Genomic DNA, 17,344 nt, shown 5'->3' on the forward strand with positions numbered 1-17,344 from the left:
AACCCAGGTCACGCGTGAGAGTGGCATGTGACTCCCTGCCCCCAGCCCCGGCCCTAGCTGAGGCGAACAGGCAGAGTGCCCGACATGGCGCTGGGAGCCCCTCTCCTCTCCCCAGGGCAGGGCTGTGGGGGCCACCAGGCACAGGGAGGGCAGCGCCAGGCCCCTGAGGCACAGCTGCCCTGGGCTCGCTGAGGGTGGCCTGCCCTGGGGCTGCGACCCTTGGGCGTGCTTTCTGTGAGCTCAGGCAGCCGCCAGGCAGGTGCAGTGCCACCACCTGTGTGGGTGAGGCAGGCAGTTCTGAGGTCAGAGAGTCTTGCAGGCTGAGCCCGGCTCCCAGCCCCGTGCTGGTGAGGGGGGTCAGAGGGTATCCACGGTCGGCCGAGAGCACCAGGCCCCCAGGTGCCGGCCACGCTGCTCAGCACAGTTGTCCATAAATAAATGGTTAGCGCCCGGCCAGCGGGGCTCCGGCTGAGCGTCAGCCTATGAGCCAGGAGGTCACGGTTCCGTTCCTGGTTGGGGCACATGCCAGGTGGCAGGCTCCATCCTTGGGTACGTGCAAGAGGCTCTCATCATGGATGGTTCTCTGTCCCCAGCTCCCTTCCTCTCTGAGATCAATAAAAACATGAAAATAAGTGGTTATTTAGGAGTGAGTGAGGAACAGCCCCATGGGCTGCGTGATGGCGCTGGAGATGGTCGAGGTCCGCGGCCCCCGGCCCTCCTCCCAGGGGTCACAGGTGTTGGTGCCGGGCCAGGGCGGGGGCGGAGCCGGAGGAGGTCGCAGCCCGAGCTGCCCGGAGCCACTCCGCGGGGCCTCGCCAGGCAGGGCTGAGTGGCGTGCGTATGATGGGCAGGGCCAGACCTCTGTCCCCAGTTGCTGGACAAGGCGGGGCTGACCTGCCCAGGGGCCCCTCCTGCACCGTTTACGACCGGACGTTTGCCCTCGTGGGGCGGGAGAGGCAGGCCAAGGGGCCCCTCCATTAGAGCGGAGTCAGCAGTGGGGCCGAGGGGATAACTGAGCACACGGCCCCCAGTCCGCTTTCCTCCGTCGGCCATGCCGCCGCCCAGCCGCCTCCTTCCTGCCCTGGTCCTGCTCCTGGGTGAGTCCTGGGCTCGGCTCCTGAAGCAGAGCTGGCTGGGGCCTCGGAGCCAGGCCCTGGGTGGGACCCAGAGGGAGTCCGTGGGCCCTCGGATTGCCCGCTGGGCCGGGGCAAGCCTCGTGCTCCCCCAGGCCCTGGCAGCACACCCCTGCTCCTGGAACCTGAGGTGGTCTGGGTCACCTTGGGGGGTACCCTCCCTCCCGGGCTTCCGCTTCCCTCCCAGGGGCTGTTCCACGTGGGGGCTCCTGGTCCCCAGCAGCCAGCCTCTCAGGCCAGCTGTGCTCAGCTCGGCCGTGGCGGGGAGCCCCCAGCCGCAGACCCAGCCCCACTCTGACCTCCTGGCCCGGAACCCAGAGCTGGGCTGCCCAGGTCTGAGGGTCCGGGGACCTGGGACCATCCCAGGCGTGCAGGATGGGGGCACCTGCTAGCCCCCTGCCTGTCTGCTGGCAGCAGGGTCCCCCGGCGGGGCCTGGGTCCCCAACCACTGCCGGGCCCCCCAGCACACCCTGTGCAACTTCGTGTGCGACTGCAGGGACTGCTCCGACGAGACGCAGTGTGGTGAGCAGGCCGGCGGGCGGGCGGGCGGCGGGGCAGGGCCGGCCAGCCCCGAGGGCCACTCCCCTGACCCCCGCCCCTGCTGTCCCAGGTTACAACGGGGCCTCACCCGCCCCTAGCGCCCCCTTCGCCTGCAGCTTCGAGCAGGATGCCTGTGGCTGGCGGGACATCAGCACCTCAGGCTACCGCTGGCTCCGGGACCGGGCGGGGGCCGCACTGGGGGGCCCCGGGCCGCGCGCAGACCACACTCTGGGCACTGACCTGGGTGAGCCCCCGCGGTGGGTGCCAGGCCCCCCTCCCTGGTGCCCGCCCGTCTTCGAACCTCTCTGCCGTCCAGGCTGGTACGTGGCTGTGGGCACGCATCGCGGGAAAGAGCCAGCCGTGGCAGCCCTGCGCTCCCCCGTCCTGCGGGAGGCGGCCCCCACCTGTGAGCTGCGGCTCTGGTACCAGGCGGCCTCCGCAGGTGTGTGCCCGCCCCGCAGCAGGCGGGGTGCCCAGGGGTTGAGGGGAGACGGCGGCTGCTGCAGGGCACGGAAGGGTGGCCGGCCCCGAGGCTCGGGTTGAGCATCGACCTGTGAACCAGGAGGTCGCAGTTGGATTAGGTCGGGGCACAGGCCCAGGCTGCAGGCTCGAACCCCAGTGCGGGGCGTGCAGGAGGCGGCTGGTCACTGAATCTGTCTGCCGCTCCCTTCCTCTCTGAAGTCCATAGAAAATATATTTTAAAAAGAGAAGAAAGAAGATGGAAGGGCCGCCCAGGGAGGGCAGGAGGCCCAGGCAGGGCACAGCTGCCTGTGACCCGTGACAGACGTGGCTGAGCTGCGGCTGGAGCTGACGCATGGCACCGAGACGCTGGCCCTGTGGCGGAGCTCGGGGCCCTGGGGCGCGGGCTGGCAGGAGCTGGTGGTGGCCCCCGGCCGCGTCCGGGGCGGCTTCTGGGTGAGCTGGGCGGCTGGGATGGTGGGGGCACCAGGCGGGTCTGAGCCCTGACTGAGGCCTAAGGACGCCTGCTCCTCAGGTGACCTTCTCTGCCACCCGCAACGCCACCCACCGGGGGGCCGTGGCCGTGGACGACGTGACCTTCTGGGGCTGTGGGCTGCCCCGTAAGTGCCCACGCCGGGGGCCGGGGGCCCCTCCCCCAGCTGCCCTGCCCAGTGTTTGGGGCCTGGTGATGGTTATCCGCCCCCACCCCAGCCCCCCAGGCCAGCTGCCCGCTGGGGCATCACCGCTGCCAGAACCGGGCCTGCGTGGAGCCCCACCAGGTGTGCGACGGGGAGGACGACTGCGGGGACGGCTCAGACGAGGACACGCCCCGATGCCGTGAGGGGGCTCCGGCTCTGAGGGCGGGGGCGGGGGCGGGGGGGAACGAACCCCCGCTCTGAGGGTGCCGGTGGGGGGGGGCAGGGGGCGGGGGGAACGAACCCCCGCTCTGAGGGGGCGGGGGGCGGGGGAGGGGGCGGGAACGAACCCCCGCTCTGAGGGTGCCGGTGGGGGGGGCGGGGGGGGGGGGAACGAACCCCCGCTCTGAGGGTGCCGGTGGGGGGGTGCGGGGGGAGGGGGGGGACGAACCCCCGCTCTGAGGGTGCCGGGGGGGGGGGGGGGGGGCGGGAGCGGGGGGGGGAACGAACCCCCGCTCTGAGGGTGCGGGGGGAGGGTGCGGGGGGAGGGGGGGGACGAACCCCCGCTCTGAGGGGGCGGGGGGGGGGGGGGGGGGCGGGAGCGGGGGGGGGAACGAACCTCCGCTCTGAGGGGGCGGGGCGGGGGCGGGGGGGGGGCGGGAACGAACCCCCGCTCTGAGGGTGCCGGTGGGGGGGGCGGGGGGGGGAACGAACCTCCGCTCTGAGGGTGCGGGGGGAGGGTGCGGGGGGAGGGGGGGGACGAACCCCCGCTCTGAGGGGGCGGGGCGGGGGCGGGGGGGGGGCGGGAACGAACCCCCGCTCTGAGGGTGCCGGTGGGGGGGGCAGGGGGCGGGGGGGGGGAACGAACCCCTGCTCTGAGGGTGCCGGTGGGGGGGGCAGGGGGCGGGGGGGGGGGAACAAACCCTGCTCGGCCTCGGGGTGGGGGGTGGGGGAGCCGCTGCACCACGGGGAGGCCCAGGGCAGGGGGCCCTGCTCAGGCCTGAGCCCTTCGCCCCAGGCCGCCACATACCCACCGACTTCGAGACAGGCCTGGGCCTGTGGCACTGCGCGGAGGGCTGGACCCGGAACCACAGCGCCAGGGTCCCCGAGCGCCCTGCCTGGCCGCATCGAGACCACAGCCGCAACAGCCCACAGGGTGAGGCCCCAGGGGAAGCCGGCCTGGCCCGGCCCGGCCGACCCAGGCTGCACACACCCGCGTCCCCCAGGCCGCACGCACCCGGCCTCCCCTCCGCCCCCGCAGCCACCCCGCCACCCGCCCCGCTCTCTCCCCAGGCCATTTCCTGGCGTCCGTGGCCGGGCCCCGCGCCCCTGCTCTCCTCTACGGCCCCGAGCTCCAGGCCTCGGGCCCCCACAACTGCTCGGTGGGTGCGGCAGGCGGGACGGGGCCGCCTGACCGGCTGGGGCCGGAGCGGCTCCCTGACCGGCCTGTCCCCTCCAGCTCGTCCTCTACCTCCACCTGCACGGGTCCCCGGCCGGCCGCCTCCGGCTGTACCTGCAGGCTCAGGGCCCCCAGGCCCCCCGGGACCCCGTCCTGCTGCGCCGCCGCCACGGGGAGCTGGGGGACGCCTGGGTCCGAGACCGAGTGGACATCCAGAGCCAGCACCGCTTCCGGGTGAGGGAGGGAGCGGGGGCAGCGTGGTTTGTGCGCGGCTGCAGGAGGGAAGCCGTGGGGTCTGTGGGGACACGGACATGTGTGGGACAGTGGGGAGAGGCTCGGGAGCAGCCCGGGCAGCACACAGACCGGCTGCCCGAGCCTACTGTGCCCGCAGGTCCTCCTGGCCGGGCAGACGGGCCCGGGGGGCGTCGTGGGCCTGGACGACCTCATCCTCTCCGAGGGCTGCACCCCAGCCCCGGGTGAGCTGTGAGCCCCGCCCCCGCCCCCGCCCAGCAGGCAGCACCGCCCCCGCCCTGACCCCCCCTGTGCTGCCCACAGAGGCACCCGGCTCGCCCTCTGGGCCCCGGCCCGTTGGTCTGCGGCCCCAGGGGCCCTGTGAGCCGGGACACCTCCTCTGTGGGGCCCGGTGTGTGCCCCGGGAGCAGCTGTGTGACTTCCAGCCGCAGTGCGAGGGCGGCGAAGACGAGCAGGAGTGCGGTGAGCCGGGGGGCGGGGGGCTGCCCCTCTGGGCCCTCCCGGCCAGGGGCGCCCAGGGCACTCGGCGCCGCTGTCACAGGCTCCACAGACTTTGAGCCCCCTGCGCCGGGGGCTGGGAGGACACCAGCACGGGGCGGCTGCAGTGGGGGCGCCTCCGGGCCGAGGAGGGCGGGGGCCCCGGCACGGACGCCAGCGGGGCTGCAGCTGGTGAGTCCCCCCACCCCCACCCCCCGGGGCAGCCCGGAGCCTCTGCCCGCGAACCGTACCCACAGGGCCCCTGCTCTGCCTCTGCTGGGGCTCCAGGGCTGGGGTCCCTGGAAGGTGTCCCTCTAAGGCCTCACTCTCCCTTAGGGCACTTCCTGTCCCTGCAGGGGGCCTGGGGACAGCGGACGGCAGCGGCCAGGGCCCTCACGCCCCCCCTGGGCCCCTCCGGCCCCCACTGCGCGCTCCACATGGCGTACTTCCTTCAGAGCCACCCCCAAGGTCCGGCTCCCCGCCTGGGGGCGGAGCTGGGAGGTGGGCCCTGCAGGAGGGGGGCGGGCAGCTGACCCTGCTGCCCCTTGGCCAGGCTTCTTGGCGCTGTTGGTGGTGGAGGGCGGTGCCCGGGAGCTGGTGTGGGAGGCCCGGAGCAGCCCCAGCGCCTGGAAGCGGGACACAGTCGCCCTGGGGCAACGCCGCCGGCCTTTCCAGGTGGGAGGCAGCCGGGTGGGGGTACTTAGTGGGGGGGCAGCCGGGTGGGGGCAGCCGGGTGGGGGGGCAGTGAGGTTGGGGGGCAGCCGGGTGGGGGGCAGTGAGGTTGGGGGGGTCAGCCAGGTGGGGGGCAGCCGGGTGGAGGGGCAGCCAGGTGTGTGTGGGGGGCAGCCGGGTGTGTGTGGGGACAGCCAGGTGGGGAGGCAGCTGGGTGGCAGGGCCCAGAGCTGCCTGGACCTAACAGCCTCCCTCGTGCCCCATGAAGCTGGAGTTTGTTGGCCTCGTGGACTGGGAAGGCCCTGGCCGGCAGGCCGCTGGGGTGGACAGCGTGACCCTGAAGGACTGCAGCCCCACCCTGGCCACCAAGACAGACACAGGTCCCCCCCACCCCGCTCCACACCAAGCCTGTCCCCCTCCTCCACCCAGACCACCTTAGGGACCCCAAGAGCACGCCTCCCAGCTTCCCCGGTCTCGGGAGGGAAACGGGGGTGCCAGGGCGGGTGCTGACCCCCGCCCCCCCAGAGGTCTCCTGTAACTTCGAGCGGCACACGTGCGGCTGGCACCGGGTGGAGAGCCACGGGCCTGGGTACGACCACACCACAGGCAAAGGTAGGTGGGGGCACCCCGACGGGGGCAGTGCCCAGGCCTGGGCTGGAGAGCAGCCTCTGGGAGTGGGTGCGCTCAGCCTGTCCACTCGCCTGCCCGCAGGCTACTTCATGCTCCTGGACCCCACGGACCCGCTGGCCCGGGGCCCTGGTGCCCACCTGCTCACCCGGCCCCAGACGCCGGCAGCCCCTCAGGAGTGCCTGTCCTTCTGGTACCACCTCCACGGGCCCCAGATCGGTGAGTGCCACGCCGTGCGGGGCTGGAGGCTCAGGTGCCAGGTTCTGGAGGAGCTGGGAGCTGGCGGGGGGGGGGGGGGGCGCGGGCTGTCCCCTCCAGTGTCACTCCCCCCACAGGGACGCTGCGCCTGGTGATGAGGCAGGACGGAAAGGACACCCACCTGTGGTCACGGACTGGCACCCATGGCAACCGCTGGCTCCAGGCCTGGGCCACTCTCGACCACCAGCCGGACCGGGGCGCCCAGTACCAGGTGAGGGCAGCTCCTGGGGCGAGGGCAGGGCAAGGCGCTGACACCCTCCTCCCCCAGCTGCTGTTCGAGGGCCTGCGGGGCGGGTTCCGGGGATCCATGGCGCTGGATGACGTGGCCCTGCGGCCCGGGCCCTGCCGGGCCCCCGAGCGCTGCTCCTTCGAGGACTCAGCCTGCAGCTTCTCCACCGGGGACCTCTGGACGCGCCGGGCCAGCGCCACGGGCCACGCTGCCTGGGGCCCCGGGGCCAACCACACTACAGAGACGGCTCATGGTGCGGCCTGGCTGGGCAGAGGGCTGCGGGTGAGGCGGAGGGCGGGCGGGCGGGGTCAGGGTGGGGCGGGCGGCAGGCTCCAGCTGGCACCCTCACCCAGGGCACTACATGATTGTGGACACGAGCCCAGGGGCCCTGCCCAGCGGCCACGAGGCCTCCCTGACTTCGGCGGAGTACCGGCCCCTGGCCCAACCCGCCTGCCTGACCTTTTGGTACCACCTGAGCCTCCGGAACCCAGGTGAGGCAGTCCAGGCACCCCGGCCCTGGCAGGCCACTGCTCTGGGCTTGGAGGCGTTGCCCCTGCTGACCGGGCGTCCTGGGGGCAGGTACCCTGCAGGTCCGCGTGGAGGAGGCAGAGCGGCACCAGGTGCTGACCATCAGTGAGCGTGGAGGGCCGGCCTGGCGCCTGGGCAGAGTGGACGTGCAGGCCCAGCGGGCGTGGAGGGTGAGCGCCCGCCCGGGGCGGGTCCTTCCTGCCGAGGGCCGTCAGCCAGCCGTGGCGCTGCCTCACTCCGTGCCGCCCAGGTGGTGTTCGAGGCCGTGGCCGCTGGCGTGGAGCACTCCTACGTGGCGCTGGACGACCTGCTGCTCCAGGACGGGCCCTGCCCTCCGCCAGGTGGGCGCCCGGCGGCCTGGCCTGGAGCCTGCCGTGACGCATGGGTGGGACCAGCTCTGTGCCAAGTGTCCCCAGCAGCGCTGCTGCCCAGGAATGGGGGCGGGGCAGTACACTCAGTGCCCGGGTCCCTTGCAGCTTCCTGTGACTTTGAGACAGGCCTGTGTGGCTGGAGTCACCTGTCCTGGCCTGGCCTGGGAGGGTACAGCTGGGACTGGAGCAGTGGATCCACACCCTCCCGGTACCCCCAGCCCCCCATGGACCACACCCTGGGCACCGATGCAGGTGGGTCTGAGTCAGGGAGGAAGCCCCAGAGCCACACACACCCAAGGGCACCGCCCCGCCCCCCCCCCAAGGCCAGCAGCCCCGCTCAGCAGGGCTCCCTCAGGGTCAGAGGCCTCCGGGCAGGGGTCAGCTCCATCGATCACTGGGGCACCCCTCCCTCTCTCGTTCCCAGGCCACTTTGCTCTCTTCGAGACAGGTGTGCTGGGGCCGGGGGGCCGGGCAGCCTGGCTGCGCAGCCAGCCCCTGCCCCCCACCCAGGCCTCCTGCCTCCGCTTCTGGTACCACATGGGCTTCCCTGAGCACTTCTGTGAGTCGGCTGGCCGGTGGGCGGGCGAGGGGGGTGGGGGGGCGGAGCCTGGACCGGCCTGAACCACCTGGCCCCACTCTCAGACGAGGGCGAGCTGAGGGTGCTCCTGAGCAGTGCGCGGGGCCAGCTGGCCGTGTGGGGCGCGGGCGGGCGCCTGCGGCACCAGTGGCTGGAAGGCCAGGTGGAGGTGGCCAGTACGGAGGAGTTCCAGGTGAGGCTGGCGCTCCGAGGGGAGGCCTGGGGGAGGGCCTGCCTCCGGGGCCCACAAGGCTTCTCCCCCGTCAGATCGTGTTTGAGGCCACTCTGGGCGGCCAGCCAGCCCTGGGGCCCATTGCCCTGGACGACGTCGAGTATCTGGCCGGGCAGCGCTGCCAGCGGCCTGTGCCCAGCCAGGGTAAGCCCTGCCCGGGCTGGCCAGCCCTGCTCCGGGTCTGGGATCAGCGGCTCAGCAGCTCCTGGCCCCTGTGGCTGCCTGAGGCCAGGAGAGCTCCTGGCCCCAGGCTGGCCTCCACTGTCCCCATCTGCCTGCTGTCCCCTCCCCTTCCCTCCCCGGGCCCCCGATCCCAAGTGCGGTCCAGCCTGGGGCCATGATGCCTGCTGTCCCCCGTCTCAAGCAGGGACCGGAGCCGAGGGGGAGCAGGCGGGTCCCCAGGCACTGTGCTGGGCTTGGGAGTGGGGTTGTCAGGGAGGACGGTCCCAGGCTCCTGTGCCCCGCGCCCCCAGGGGACTCGGCCGCGGCCCCGGTGCCCGCCGCCGTTGGCGGTGCCCTGCTCGTGCTCCTGGTGCTGCTTGGACTCACGGGGTGGCAATGGCTGCGGAAGGGGGGCTGCCCCTGCAGGAATAGGATGGCGGCCGCGGCCCCCGGCTTTGACAACATTCTCTTCGATGCGGTAGGGCCCGGGTGGGGTGGGCAGGTGGGTGGGGGAGCCGCTGTGCCCTGCTCGTGGCTGGACCCTGGAGAGCAGAGCAGTGAGGCAGGAACCCCTCGACCCACCCAACTGGTGGCGCTCACCTGCCACCCAGCCATCACCAGGCTCCTCCCCCTTTCCAGGATCAAGTCACCCTGCCAGCGTCCGAAACCAACGGCCCCTAGGCCCAGAGGACCCGCTCCCCCGGAGCTCCCCATCCCGTCAGCTCTGGCCCCGGACTGCCGAGCCCCCCTCCTCACCCTGCACCCTGCCTCCACCCACGTGTCTGGCTGAAGTCCTCACCCAACAATAAACACTCCGGCCAGCCTGTGCATCTTGCTCTGAAGGGTCCCCGTGTCCACCACCCGCGCCACTGAGCGGTCCCTGACAGCACAGCTGCTCCCCTGAGGGAGGAACACCGCGCGGCGCCCGCACTGTCCCTGACGACAGACAGGGCACCAGGCATGTCCCGTCTGGGCCTGGAAGGGTGCCGGCCGGCTGCTCCCCTGGCCTCTGGGCCCACAGGATGATAGGGCAGCGCGTGGCCAGGGACTTGGGCCAGGGGAGGGTGGGGCCTGGTGCCAACACCCACTAACATTCACGGCCCCTCGGGCACCCCCCAGCCCGTCATGCAGACAACCCCCTCCCACACGTGGGCCAGGAGGGAGCAGAGGTGCGGTGGGCGGGCGGTGGGACAGAGGCTCACACCAGCAGGAAGAGCAGCGAATGTTTATTAGTTTATTAGCGTCTCTAGCAGCCAGACGGGCGTCTTCCCTCTGCGGACCGGGCTGGCCCTGCCCCGCACCCCGTGAGGCCCCCTCCGTTCCCCCGGGAGCTGTGCCCATGTGGCCGACGCCTGGGGAGAGGGTGGTGGGTCTGCTCCTCGCTGAGGAGGGGGTAGAGAGGAAACACAACAGGAGAAGCTAACACTTTGCAAGGCTTTGTTTACAGCAGTTGGGTGGGGTCCCAGGCAGGCTGACACCCGTGTTCCGCTCGGCGCGTGAGGCCACGCTGGCACTGGGGTCCCGGGAACCACCAGCATGATCAGCCGGAACGCACTGACCTCGAGGCTTTGTGCTCATTTCGCCCTGGGCCCCTTCTCAATCGGCTTCCCAATGTCCTTCCCCCGGAGCTTGAGTCCTGAAGGAGCATCGGACCACTGACCTCGCAGCTCCCACCGGGAGCAGCCCCCCGCGTTCCCACCGCGTCCACAAGGGGCAGCAGGCACCCTCTGGCCATGAGCACTGCTCCCTCCCCACAGCCAGGAGGCGGGGAGAGGAGGGAGGGAGAGGGCCCCCGGACGGACACCCTGAGGATGGCAGGAAGGAGCACGAGGACCAGACTGGGGGGCGGATATGCCGGAAGGAAACCACATAGCTCACTCAGGGGAGCGTTCCTGAAGCTGGGCTTCCTGCACCCCACCTGACACCCCCAGGGCAGCCCTGCGCCCGGCCGCCCCAGGCCGGAGGGCACTCACCGATGGCTCTCTCGATCTTGCCCAGAACCTGGTTGTTAGGAATGGCCCGTCCGCTCTCGTAGTCCGCGATGACCTGTGGCTTTTCGTTGATTTTCTAAAGAGAAAATGTGTTTCGTACGCGTCAGTTTGGTAAGAAAACGCTGCAGAACTAGGACACACGTGCATGGGCCGGGCACCACTTCCGAGACGGCGAGGGGTCGAGGCCTCAGTGGAGCTGCTCCCAACGCCCTGGTCACTCTGGGCCTCACGCGGCTTCCCCAGCCGCAGCCCCCCAGCCCCCACCTCGGGCAGAGCCCCGCACTCACGGTGGCCAGGTCCTTCTGCGTCAGCCCCTTGCTCTGCCGGCCCTGCTGGATGACCTTGCCCACCTCCAGGGTCACACGGTCGTGGTGCAGCTCCTCCGTCTCCCGGTCCAGCTTGGCCGTGTTCTTGGTGATTGAGTGCTGCTTGTTCTGACCAGCAGCCCCTGAGCGGTGGGAACCGGGAAAGAGAGAGAGAGAGAGAGAGAAAGGAAGAGAGGGAGAGAGAGAAAGAGAGAGAGAGAGAAAGAGAGGAAAAGAGAGAGAGAGGGAGAGAGAGAGAGAAAGAAAAAGTGAGAGAGAGGGAGGGAGAGAGAGGGAGAGAGAGAGAGAGAGAAAGGAAGAGAGAGGGAGGGAGAGAGAAAGAGAGGGAGAGAGAGAGAAAGGGAGAGAGAGAGAGAGAAAGAAAAAGTGAGAGAGAGGGAGGGAGAGAGAGGAGGGAGGGAGGAGGGGTTTGTACCAACAGGAGAGAAAGGTGTTTCAGGACACGAACCAGGCCCGATGGCAGGTGCTGGCCTGTGCGCCCAGGTACATGGGAGCCAGGCCGTCCAATCAGGGCAACTGTACAGGCTTAAGAGCAGATTCCAGAACTTTCTCACAGCGGTGGGAGTGGACAGCACAGCCTCCTGACCTCTGCCACCCACAGCTGCTCGGGCGAGAGTCCCGGCGCCCCAGCCCGCAGCGGCTTCGGCTGCCAGCGGGCATCCTGACCCGGGCAGGGGCACAGCTGCAGAGACGCCGCCCACACCCTCCCAGCGCGGGCGGGCGGCACCTACATTTCTTGGAAGTCTCCACGTCTTCTCCTCGCCTCTGGGCTGCTAAGATGGCCTAGGAAACCAGGAAACGGTGTTTGTCAGAATTAACTTTGGAGCCGTGGCCGGGCAGCTCAGCTGGTTACGGAGTTGACCTGCTGCTCGAAGGTTGTGGGTTCGACCCCGTCAGAGCACACAAGAGCCAACAATGAATGCGTAAGTGGGTGGAACAAATCGATGTCTGTCTCGCCCCCTTCCTCTCTCTCTAAAGTCAACTTTTAAAATATTAGCTTTCACCCTGGCTGGTTTTGCTCAGTGGTTACAGCTGAAGGGTTGTGGGTTCGACTCCAGTCAAGAGCACCTAATTTGGTTTCCGGCTCGATCCCTGGTCCCATGAGGGAGGCAGCCAATTGACGTCTGTCTTTTCCCTTCCCTCCCCCCTCTCTAAAGTCAGCGGGAAAAACACCTTCAGGTGCGGACGGACAAACACCACACAGCCAGCCCCGGCAGCCAGCTCGGCTGTGAGCCGGGCCGGGCAGTGCGGGCGCCAGTGCTTTCTGAGCCGGGCAGGCTCTTCCACGGCTGGCATCGGCGCCGGCTTTTGCTTGTTTAGGTTTTAATTGGCCTGAGAGAGAGGGAGAGGGGGAGCACGGACGCGCGAGGGAGGGAAGCCATCTATCGCTCACACCCGACCGGGGTCCTGCCACCGGCCGCGCACCGGCCAGAGGCGAACCGAACCGCAGCCTTCCGATGCAGGCCGGCCCCGCCGACCCCGGGCAGGCTGGGCTTCGAACCCCAGCTCCTCAGGCAAAACCCCCTTCACCCAGCACCCTGCGCCTCTCAGCTGCTCCCCAGGCCGTTCCTTCCTTCCTCGGGGCACCCACCCCCTCTGGGGCCCGGCAGGGGCACAGCCCTCTGCTAACACCCCACGGAGGCCCGGCGCTCCTAAGTGGGCTTTCAGGCGCTCCCAGGCACTGTGCTGCCTGCCGCCGCGGCCGTTTCCTCTGACAAAGAAAAGGCGCATTTGGTTCTGACGGCGCAGCCAGCGGGGGGCGGGCCAAGGAGCCCTGGCCCGGGCCCAGCCCCGCCCGCCGGCCCGCTGCCTCCAGCCGCCCTGAGGGCTCCCTGGCTGGGGCCCCAGGCAGCCGCAGGGTGCGGGTGGTGACGCGGGCAGCATCGGACAGAGCAGAGCTCCAATCCCGCCCCCAGCCAGGCCCCACTCCCTGTTCCCCTCCCAGTCCTGACCCGGTCCGCGGCCCCGCGGCCCTCCGCCCCATCCTCGCTGTCCCGTCCACACCCAGTCAAAGGCTCCGGACCTTGCCCGCCTCAACCCCAGGCCTGAATCACACCCATCCCGGCGTCTCCCCGCCCCTCCCGTTCCTGCCCCCACCTCCCTGCCCCCCACCTCCCCGCCCCTCTACCTCTCTGTCCTCCCCCCCCGTCTCCCTGCCCCCCCCGGCTCCTGCTCCCCCCACCCCCCCAACCGCCATCGCGGACCGTCCTCCAGTCCTGCCTCCGCCTGTCCTCATCCTGACGCCCCCACGTCCGCGCGGACCGTCCCCGACAGGCCATGTCCCCGGCCCCGGCCCCCGGCCCTTCCCTACCCGAGCCCGGGGCCGCGGCCCGCCCCGCGTCAGCCCGCATCGGCGCCGGCCGCTCCCGGGCCGGAGGCGGCGGGCCTCACCTGCTTGGACTTGGCCTGCGCGGCCGTGGGGCCCTTCTTGCGCAGCACCGTCACCGTGTCCCAGTCGCTCTCGGCCATGGCGGCGGCTCCGCGGTCTGACGGCGGCTCGGCTCGGCGGCAGCTGCTCGAGATCCTGCGGCGCGACGTCGCTTCTTCGCTAGCCCGCTTCCGGCGCCCCGCCCCCGCCTCCCATTGGTCGGAATTCCTGAGGGGCGGGCACTTCCTGCGCCTGGGGACCAATCTGAGCCCAGCTCATCTGCGGAACTGTGGGGGCGGTGCGCGACGTGGGGTGATGACGTCAGGGCGCGGAGAGGCCCGAGTGAGCGCCAGGGGGCGCGGAGGGGCGCGGAGGGGCGCGGTTCGGTGCAGAGGGCGGGGTGGAGAGGGGCGCGGAGGGGGGTGGTTCGGTGCAGAGGGCGGGGTGGAGGGGGGCGCGGAGGGGGGTGGTCCCGGTGCAGAGGGCGGGGTGGAGGGGGGCGCGGAGGGGGGTGGTCCCGGTGCAGAGGGCGGGGTGGAGGGGGGGCGCGGTTCGGTGCAGAGGGCGGGGTGGAGGGGGGCGCGGAGGGGCGCGGAGGGGGGGTGGTCCCGGTGCAGAGGGCGGGGTGGAGGGGGGCGCGGAGGGGGGGTGGTCCCGGTGCAGAGGGCGGGGTGGAGGGGGGGCGCGGTTCGGTGCAGAGGGCGGGGTGGAGGGGGGCGCGGAGGGGCGCGGTCCCGGTGCAGAGGGCGGGGTGGAGGGGGGCGCGGAGGGGCGCGGTCCCGGTGCAGAGGGCGGGGTGGAGAGGTGCGCGGAGGGGCGCGGAGAGGGGGTGGTCCCGGTGCAGAGGGCGGGGTGGAGGGGGGCGCGGAGGGGGGTGGTCCCGGTGCAGAGGGCGGGGTGGAGGGGGGCGCGGAGGGGGGTGGTTCGGTGCAGAGGGCGGGGTGGAGGGGGGCGCGGAGTGGGGCGGTCCCGGTGCAGAGGGCGGGGGTGGAGGGGGGCGCGGAGTGGGGCGGTCCCGGTGCAGAGGGCGGGGTGGAGGGGGGCGCGGAGGAGAGCCGTCCTGGTGCAGAGGGCGGGGTGGAGGGGGGCGCGGAGGGGGGTGGTCCCGGTGCAGAGGGCGGGGTGGAGGGTGCGCGGAGGGGAGTGGTCCGGTGCAGAGGGCGGGGTGACGCAGGGAGGCGGGGAGAGGGGCGCGGAGGGGAGTGGTCCTGGTGCAGCGGGACGGGCGGAGGTGCTGTGACTGGGCCGCCCGTGAGAAGGGGACTGGGATAGAGGAGGGGGCGCGGGTGAGGGGAGGGCGTGGCGGGGCTGTGCTCAGGGAGAGGCGTGGGGGCGCGCGGGGCGGCCCCATTTCGGCCAGGGAGGGAGGGGTACTGGGCGGAGGGGTGCTGGGCGGAGGGGTGCTGGGAGGGAGGGGTGCTGGGCGGAGGGGTGCTGGGAGGGAGGGGTGCTGGGTGGAGGGGCCTGGGAAGGAGGGGTGCTGGGCGGAGGGGCCTGGGAAGTGGATGGCACCCGTTTTTCTGCTGTTGGGCTTGGTTTCTGCTCCAGGCTGCCCTTAGCCAGCATTCAAGTCCAAGTGCTACTTTCCTGGAATTGTGCCCACGTGGTGCAGAGGCGTGGGGCTTACGTAATTGGGGCAGGACTCTCTTTAATACAGAAAACGGAAAATTATAAAACCAAACAGGAAAATAAATATTTTCGTATAATACTTTGTAAAATGTGTCTATTTTACAACAATGCTGTAATATCTTATAGTTGTTTTAAAATTTTTCTATTTTCATTGTCTTCAGAGAGGGAGAGAGAGAGAAACATCAATGATGAGAGGCAATCCTGGATCAGCTGCCTCCTGCACCCCAGGCCTGTGCCCTTGGCCGGAATCAAACCCAGGACCCTTCAGTCCGCAGGCCGACGCTCTATCCACGGAGTCAAACCAGCGAGGGCTATTTTACGATAGTTTTGTATAATAAGAGGACAAGTTACACATTTAAAAAACCTGACAAGTGCCACAAAAAATGGCATTTGTGTGGATTAACACATGCGTTTCTAGTGCTTTTGCTCACGTTGTTGGCTGTCTCTTTCTTATTTCTTTTTTATTTTTCTGGCTGTGTTCTCTTTGAACGCGCACATTGTGCTGTGGAAAGAACAGAGGACGATTCAAGCTTCTCCATCGTGTTTGATCACATTGGCATCTGATGGTTAGTGGTGACCGTGGTGTGGGTAATGCTCGGGCTTTGCACCGAGTGCTCCGGTAGCATTCCTGCAGGGAGGTGTTTGCTGCGCAAATACAGGAGTTCCGATAAGGGCAGCCCCACCCAGAGAAAAACCCTCCATCCAGCCTTATGGACTGCTTTCCTCGGAGGAGACGGACGGCTTTGCTTCTTCGGCCCGGGGGCGGGGAGAACGGAGTCCGCGCACCATCTTGCGCGTTGCATGACGGGAAGAATTCCGCAGTGAGCAGGTGTCGTTGCTTCGCCGGCCGTTCTAGTCTCCGCCGGCAGATAGCGCGCGCGGACCCGAAGCCGTGCGGGGAGGAGTGGGGCCCCTAGTTCTCCATCCAATGAGGAGCTCAGAATGAGGTCCCAAAGGTCACTGCCCTCAGGGACCCACGGGCAAACAAACCGATTCTAGTCTCCTGGGGCGCGTGGGGGGACCCACTCAACAACAGGCCACCGGGAGCGAGACGCTGAGGCCTGCCAGGCGCCTGGGGCGGGAAGCTGGTCCAGGTGCGGCCAGGCTGGTGCAAAGGCCCTTTGGCCAGGCCCCATGCAGCAGAGGTGGGGACGCCTGGGAAGCTTCAGTCCTGCGTGGGAGGCTGTTGCCTGGCCTTTGGCCCTGGGTGTGGGACGGCCCTTGTGTTCTGAGGTGGCCTGAGGGAGGTGGGTGTTACACGGGCTGGGAATCCTGGCCGAGCTTGTCTGTGGGTGAGGGAATGTGGGGCGGTCTCTGCTCTCTTCTTGGTACTGTTGCATTTTCCCGAGTCCCCTCTGGGCTGCACACAGACGTGGTTTGAACAGGTGATGCCATCAGTGGTTTCAAAAAGCGTGGGATGGAAAGCAGGGAACATGTCCCCGTCTTCTCTTTCTGCGTGTCCTTCCCAGTGCACAGAGGGTGCACGTGCGCCCTGGCTCTCCTGCTGGGCTCCCGTCCAGCGGCCGGCCTGGGCAGACCCTCCCACCCAGGCCCCTCGTCCTCCTCCCTACAGTCCCGGGTGGCCTCCTGGTCCGGGAGTGCGGGTGCTGGTGGGGTGGCCTGGCCCACCCTGTGTCTTCTCCTCCCCTCAGGGGGTGTCTCAGGGAGGGTGCCTGGCTGTGCACTCTTGGGGGAGACGGGAGGGGGAGCCCCTGCTGGCTGGCCTGGGTGCAGGGGAATTCTGGGGCAGAGCTGGCGGGCCGGCCCTCAGATGACGGCTGAGCCAGAGCGAAACGGGCTCCTTTCAGAAGCCGCTGCCTGGGATTGACCTTAAAATGTCTGAGAAAAGAGCAGACGGGGGTGTGGGTGGGGGTGGGAGATGTCCAGGCAGAGAAGCGGCCTATATTTTGGGAGGTGGCCCCGCCATGGGAGGCTCTGGGGCCAGCCGAGGGGCACAAGCAGTGTGTCCCATGTCCAGGACCTGAGTGGGGACCCAGGTCACCCTTTCTGTCTTCTGTGCTAGCTGGTGTCTGTTCTCCCAAAGGCCTGAGTGAGACAAGGTTGTGAGGTGAGCACCTTATGGGCCACACCTGTCGGGGCCAGATGCCAAGTGAGAAGGAAAAACAGAGGAGGCAGCGGAGGTGGCCGTGGCAGCCCCCCTCCCACCTTGGGCTGCTCGCCCATGGGCAGCGGAAGCCCAGCAGCGGTGTCCACTCGGCCTGGACCCTGACCTGCAGCCAGGCCCACGCCTTTCTCTGGGAGCACTGAGGCTGGGACAGCTGCTCCAGGCCGGAACCCGCCTTGCCACCTGCTGGCCTGAGGCACCGGCTCTGGCCCCCTCCCAGGGCCGCGTGGGGCTGTCCCAGGTGCCTCCTGGCTCTCCCCTGCTGTGGCTGAGACCTGAGTTTCGCTTTCTTTTTGGCAGGAAGGGACCTGAAGGGAATCCCCTGAGCTGCCCGAGGGCCAGAGTGAGTCACCC

At 69.6% G+C, this 17,344-nt stretch overlaps 2 protein-coding genes across 2 annotated transcripts; one reads left to right on the forward strand and one right to left on the reverse strand.

Annotated features, from left to right (window-relative positions):
• Positions 1–677: 677 nt before the first annotated feature.
• Positions 678–9,365, forward strand: MAMDC4 (MAM domain containing 4; the record flags this gene model as incomplete). Its single annotated transcript, XM_084899115.1, is given in 29 exon segments — positions 678–740; positions 1,526–1,655; positions 1,744–2,115; positions 2,458–2,588; positions 2,668–2,752; positions 2,844–2,969; positions 3,648–3,923; positions 4,061–4,149; positions 4,227–4,400; positions 4,558–4,642; positions 4,722–4,880; positions 4,960–4,976; positions 4,979–5,087; positions 5,232–5,363; positions 5,449–5,570; positions 5,836–5,947; positions 6,093–6,179; positions 6,279–6,413; positions 6,530–6,663; positions 6,721–6,934; positions 7,035–7,172; positions 7,261–7,379; positions 7,460–7,550; positions 7,686–7,832; positions 8,005–8,139; positions 8,223–8,350; positions 8,425–8,533; positions 8,863–9,029; positions 9,191–9,365. Coding segments are annotated over 29 exon segments (3,828 nt in total). The 3' UTR covers positions 9,233–9,365.
• Positions 9,366–9,762: 397 nt separating this feature from the next.
• On the reverse strand, positions 9,763–13,442 carry EDF1 (endothelial differentiation related factor 1). The gene is made up of 5 exons (XM_084898621.1): positions 13,260–13,442; positions 11,600–11,651; positions 10,830–10,990; positions 10,525–10,618; positions 9,763–10,187 (listed from the first exon to the last, which is right to left on the reverse strand). Exons 1-5 carry the CDS (start codon positions 13,335–13,337, stop codon positions 10,126–10,128), a joined length of 447 nt encoding a protein of 148 aa, XP_084754747.1. The 5' UTR covers positions 13,338–13,442; the 3' UTR covers positions 9,763–10,125.
• Positions 13,443–17,344: the final 3,902 nt, after the last annotated feature.

This window comes from Pipistrellus hanaki, assembly GCF_964339955.1.
Source record: "Pipistrellus hanaki genome assembly, chromosome: 11".
Lineage (NCBI taxonomy): Eukaryota > Metazoa > Chordata > Mammalia > Chiroptera > Vespertilionidae > Pipistrellus > Pipistrellus hanaki.

Coding starts and splice junctions, on each gene's coding strand:
- EDF1 (XM_084898621.1), bottom strand. CDS start 13,337: ATGGCCGAGAGCGACTGGGACACGGTGACGGTGCTGCGCAAGAAGGGC. Junction 11,652..13,259: donor CGCAGGCCAAGTCCAAGCAG/GTGAGGCCCGCC, acceptor CTGGTTTCCTAG/GCCATCTTAGCAGCCCAGAG. Junction 10,188..10,524: donor CAAGATCGAGAGAGCCATCG/GTGAGTGCCCTC, acceptor ATGCTCCTTCAG/GACTCAAGCTCCGGGGGAAG.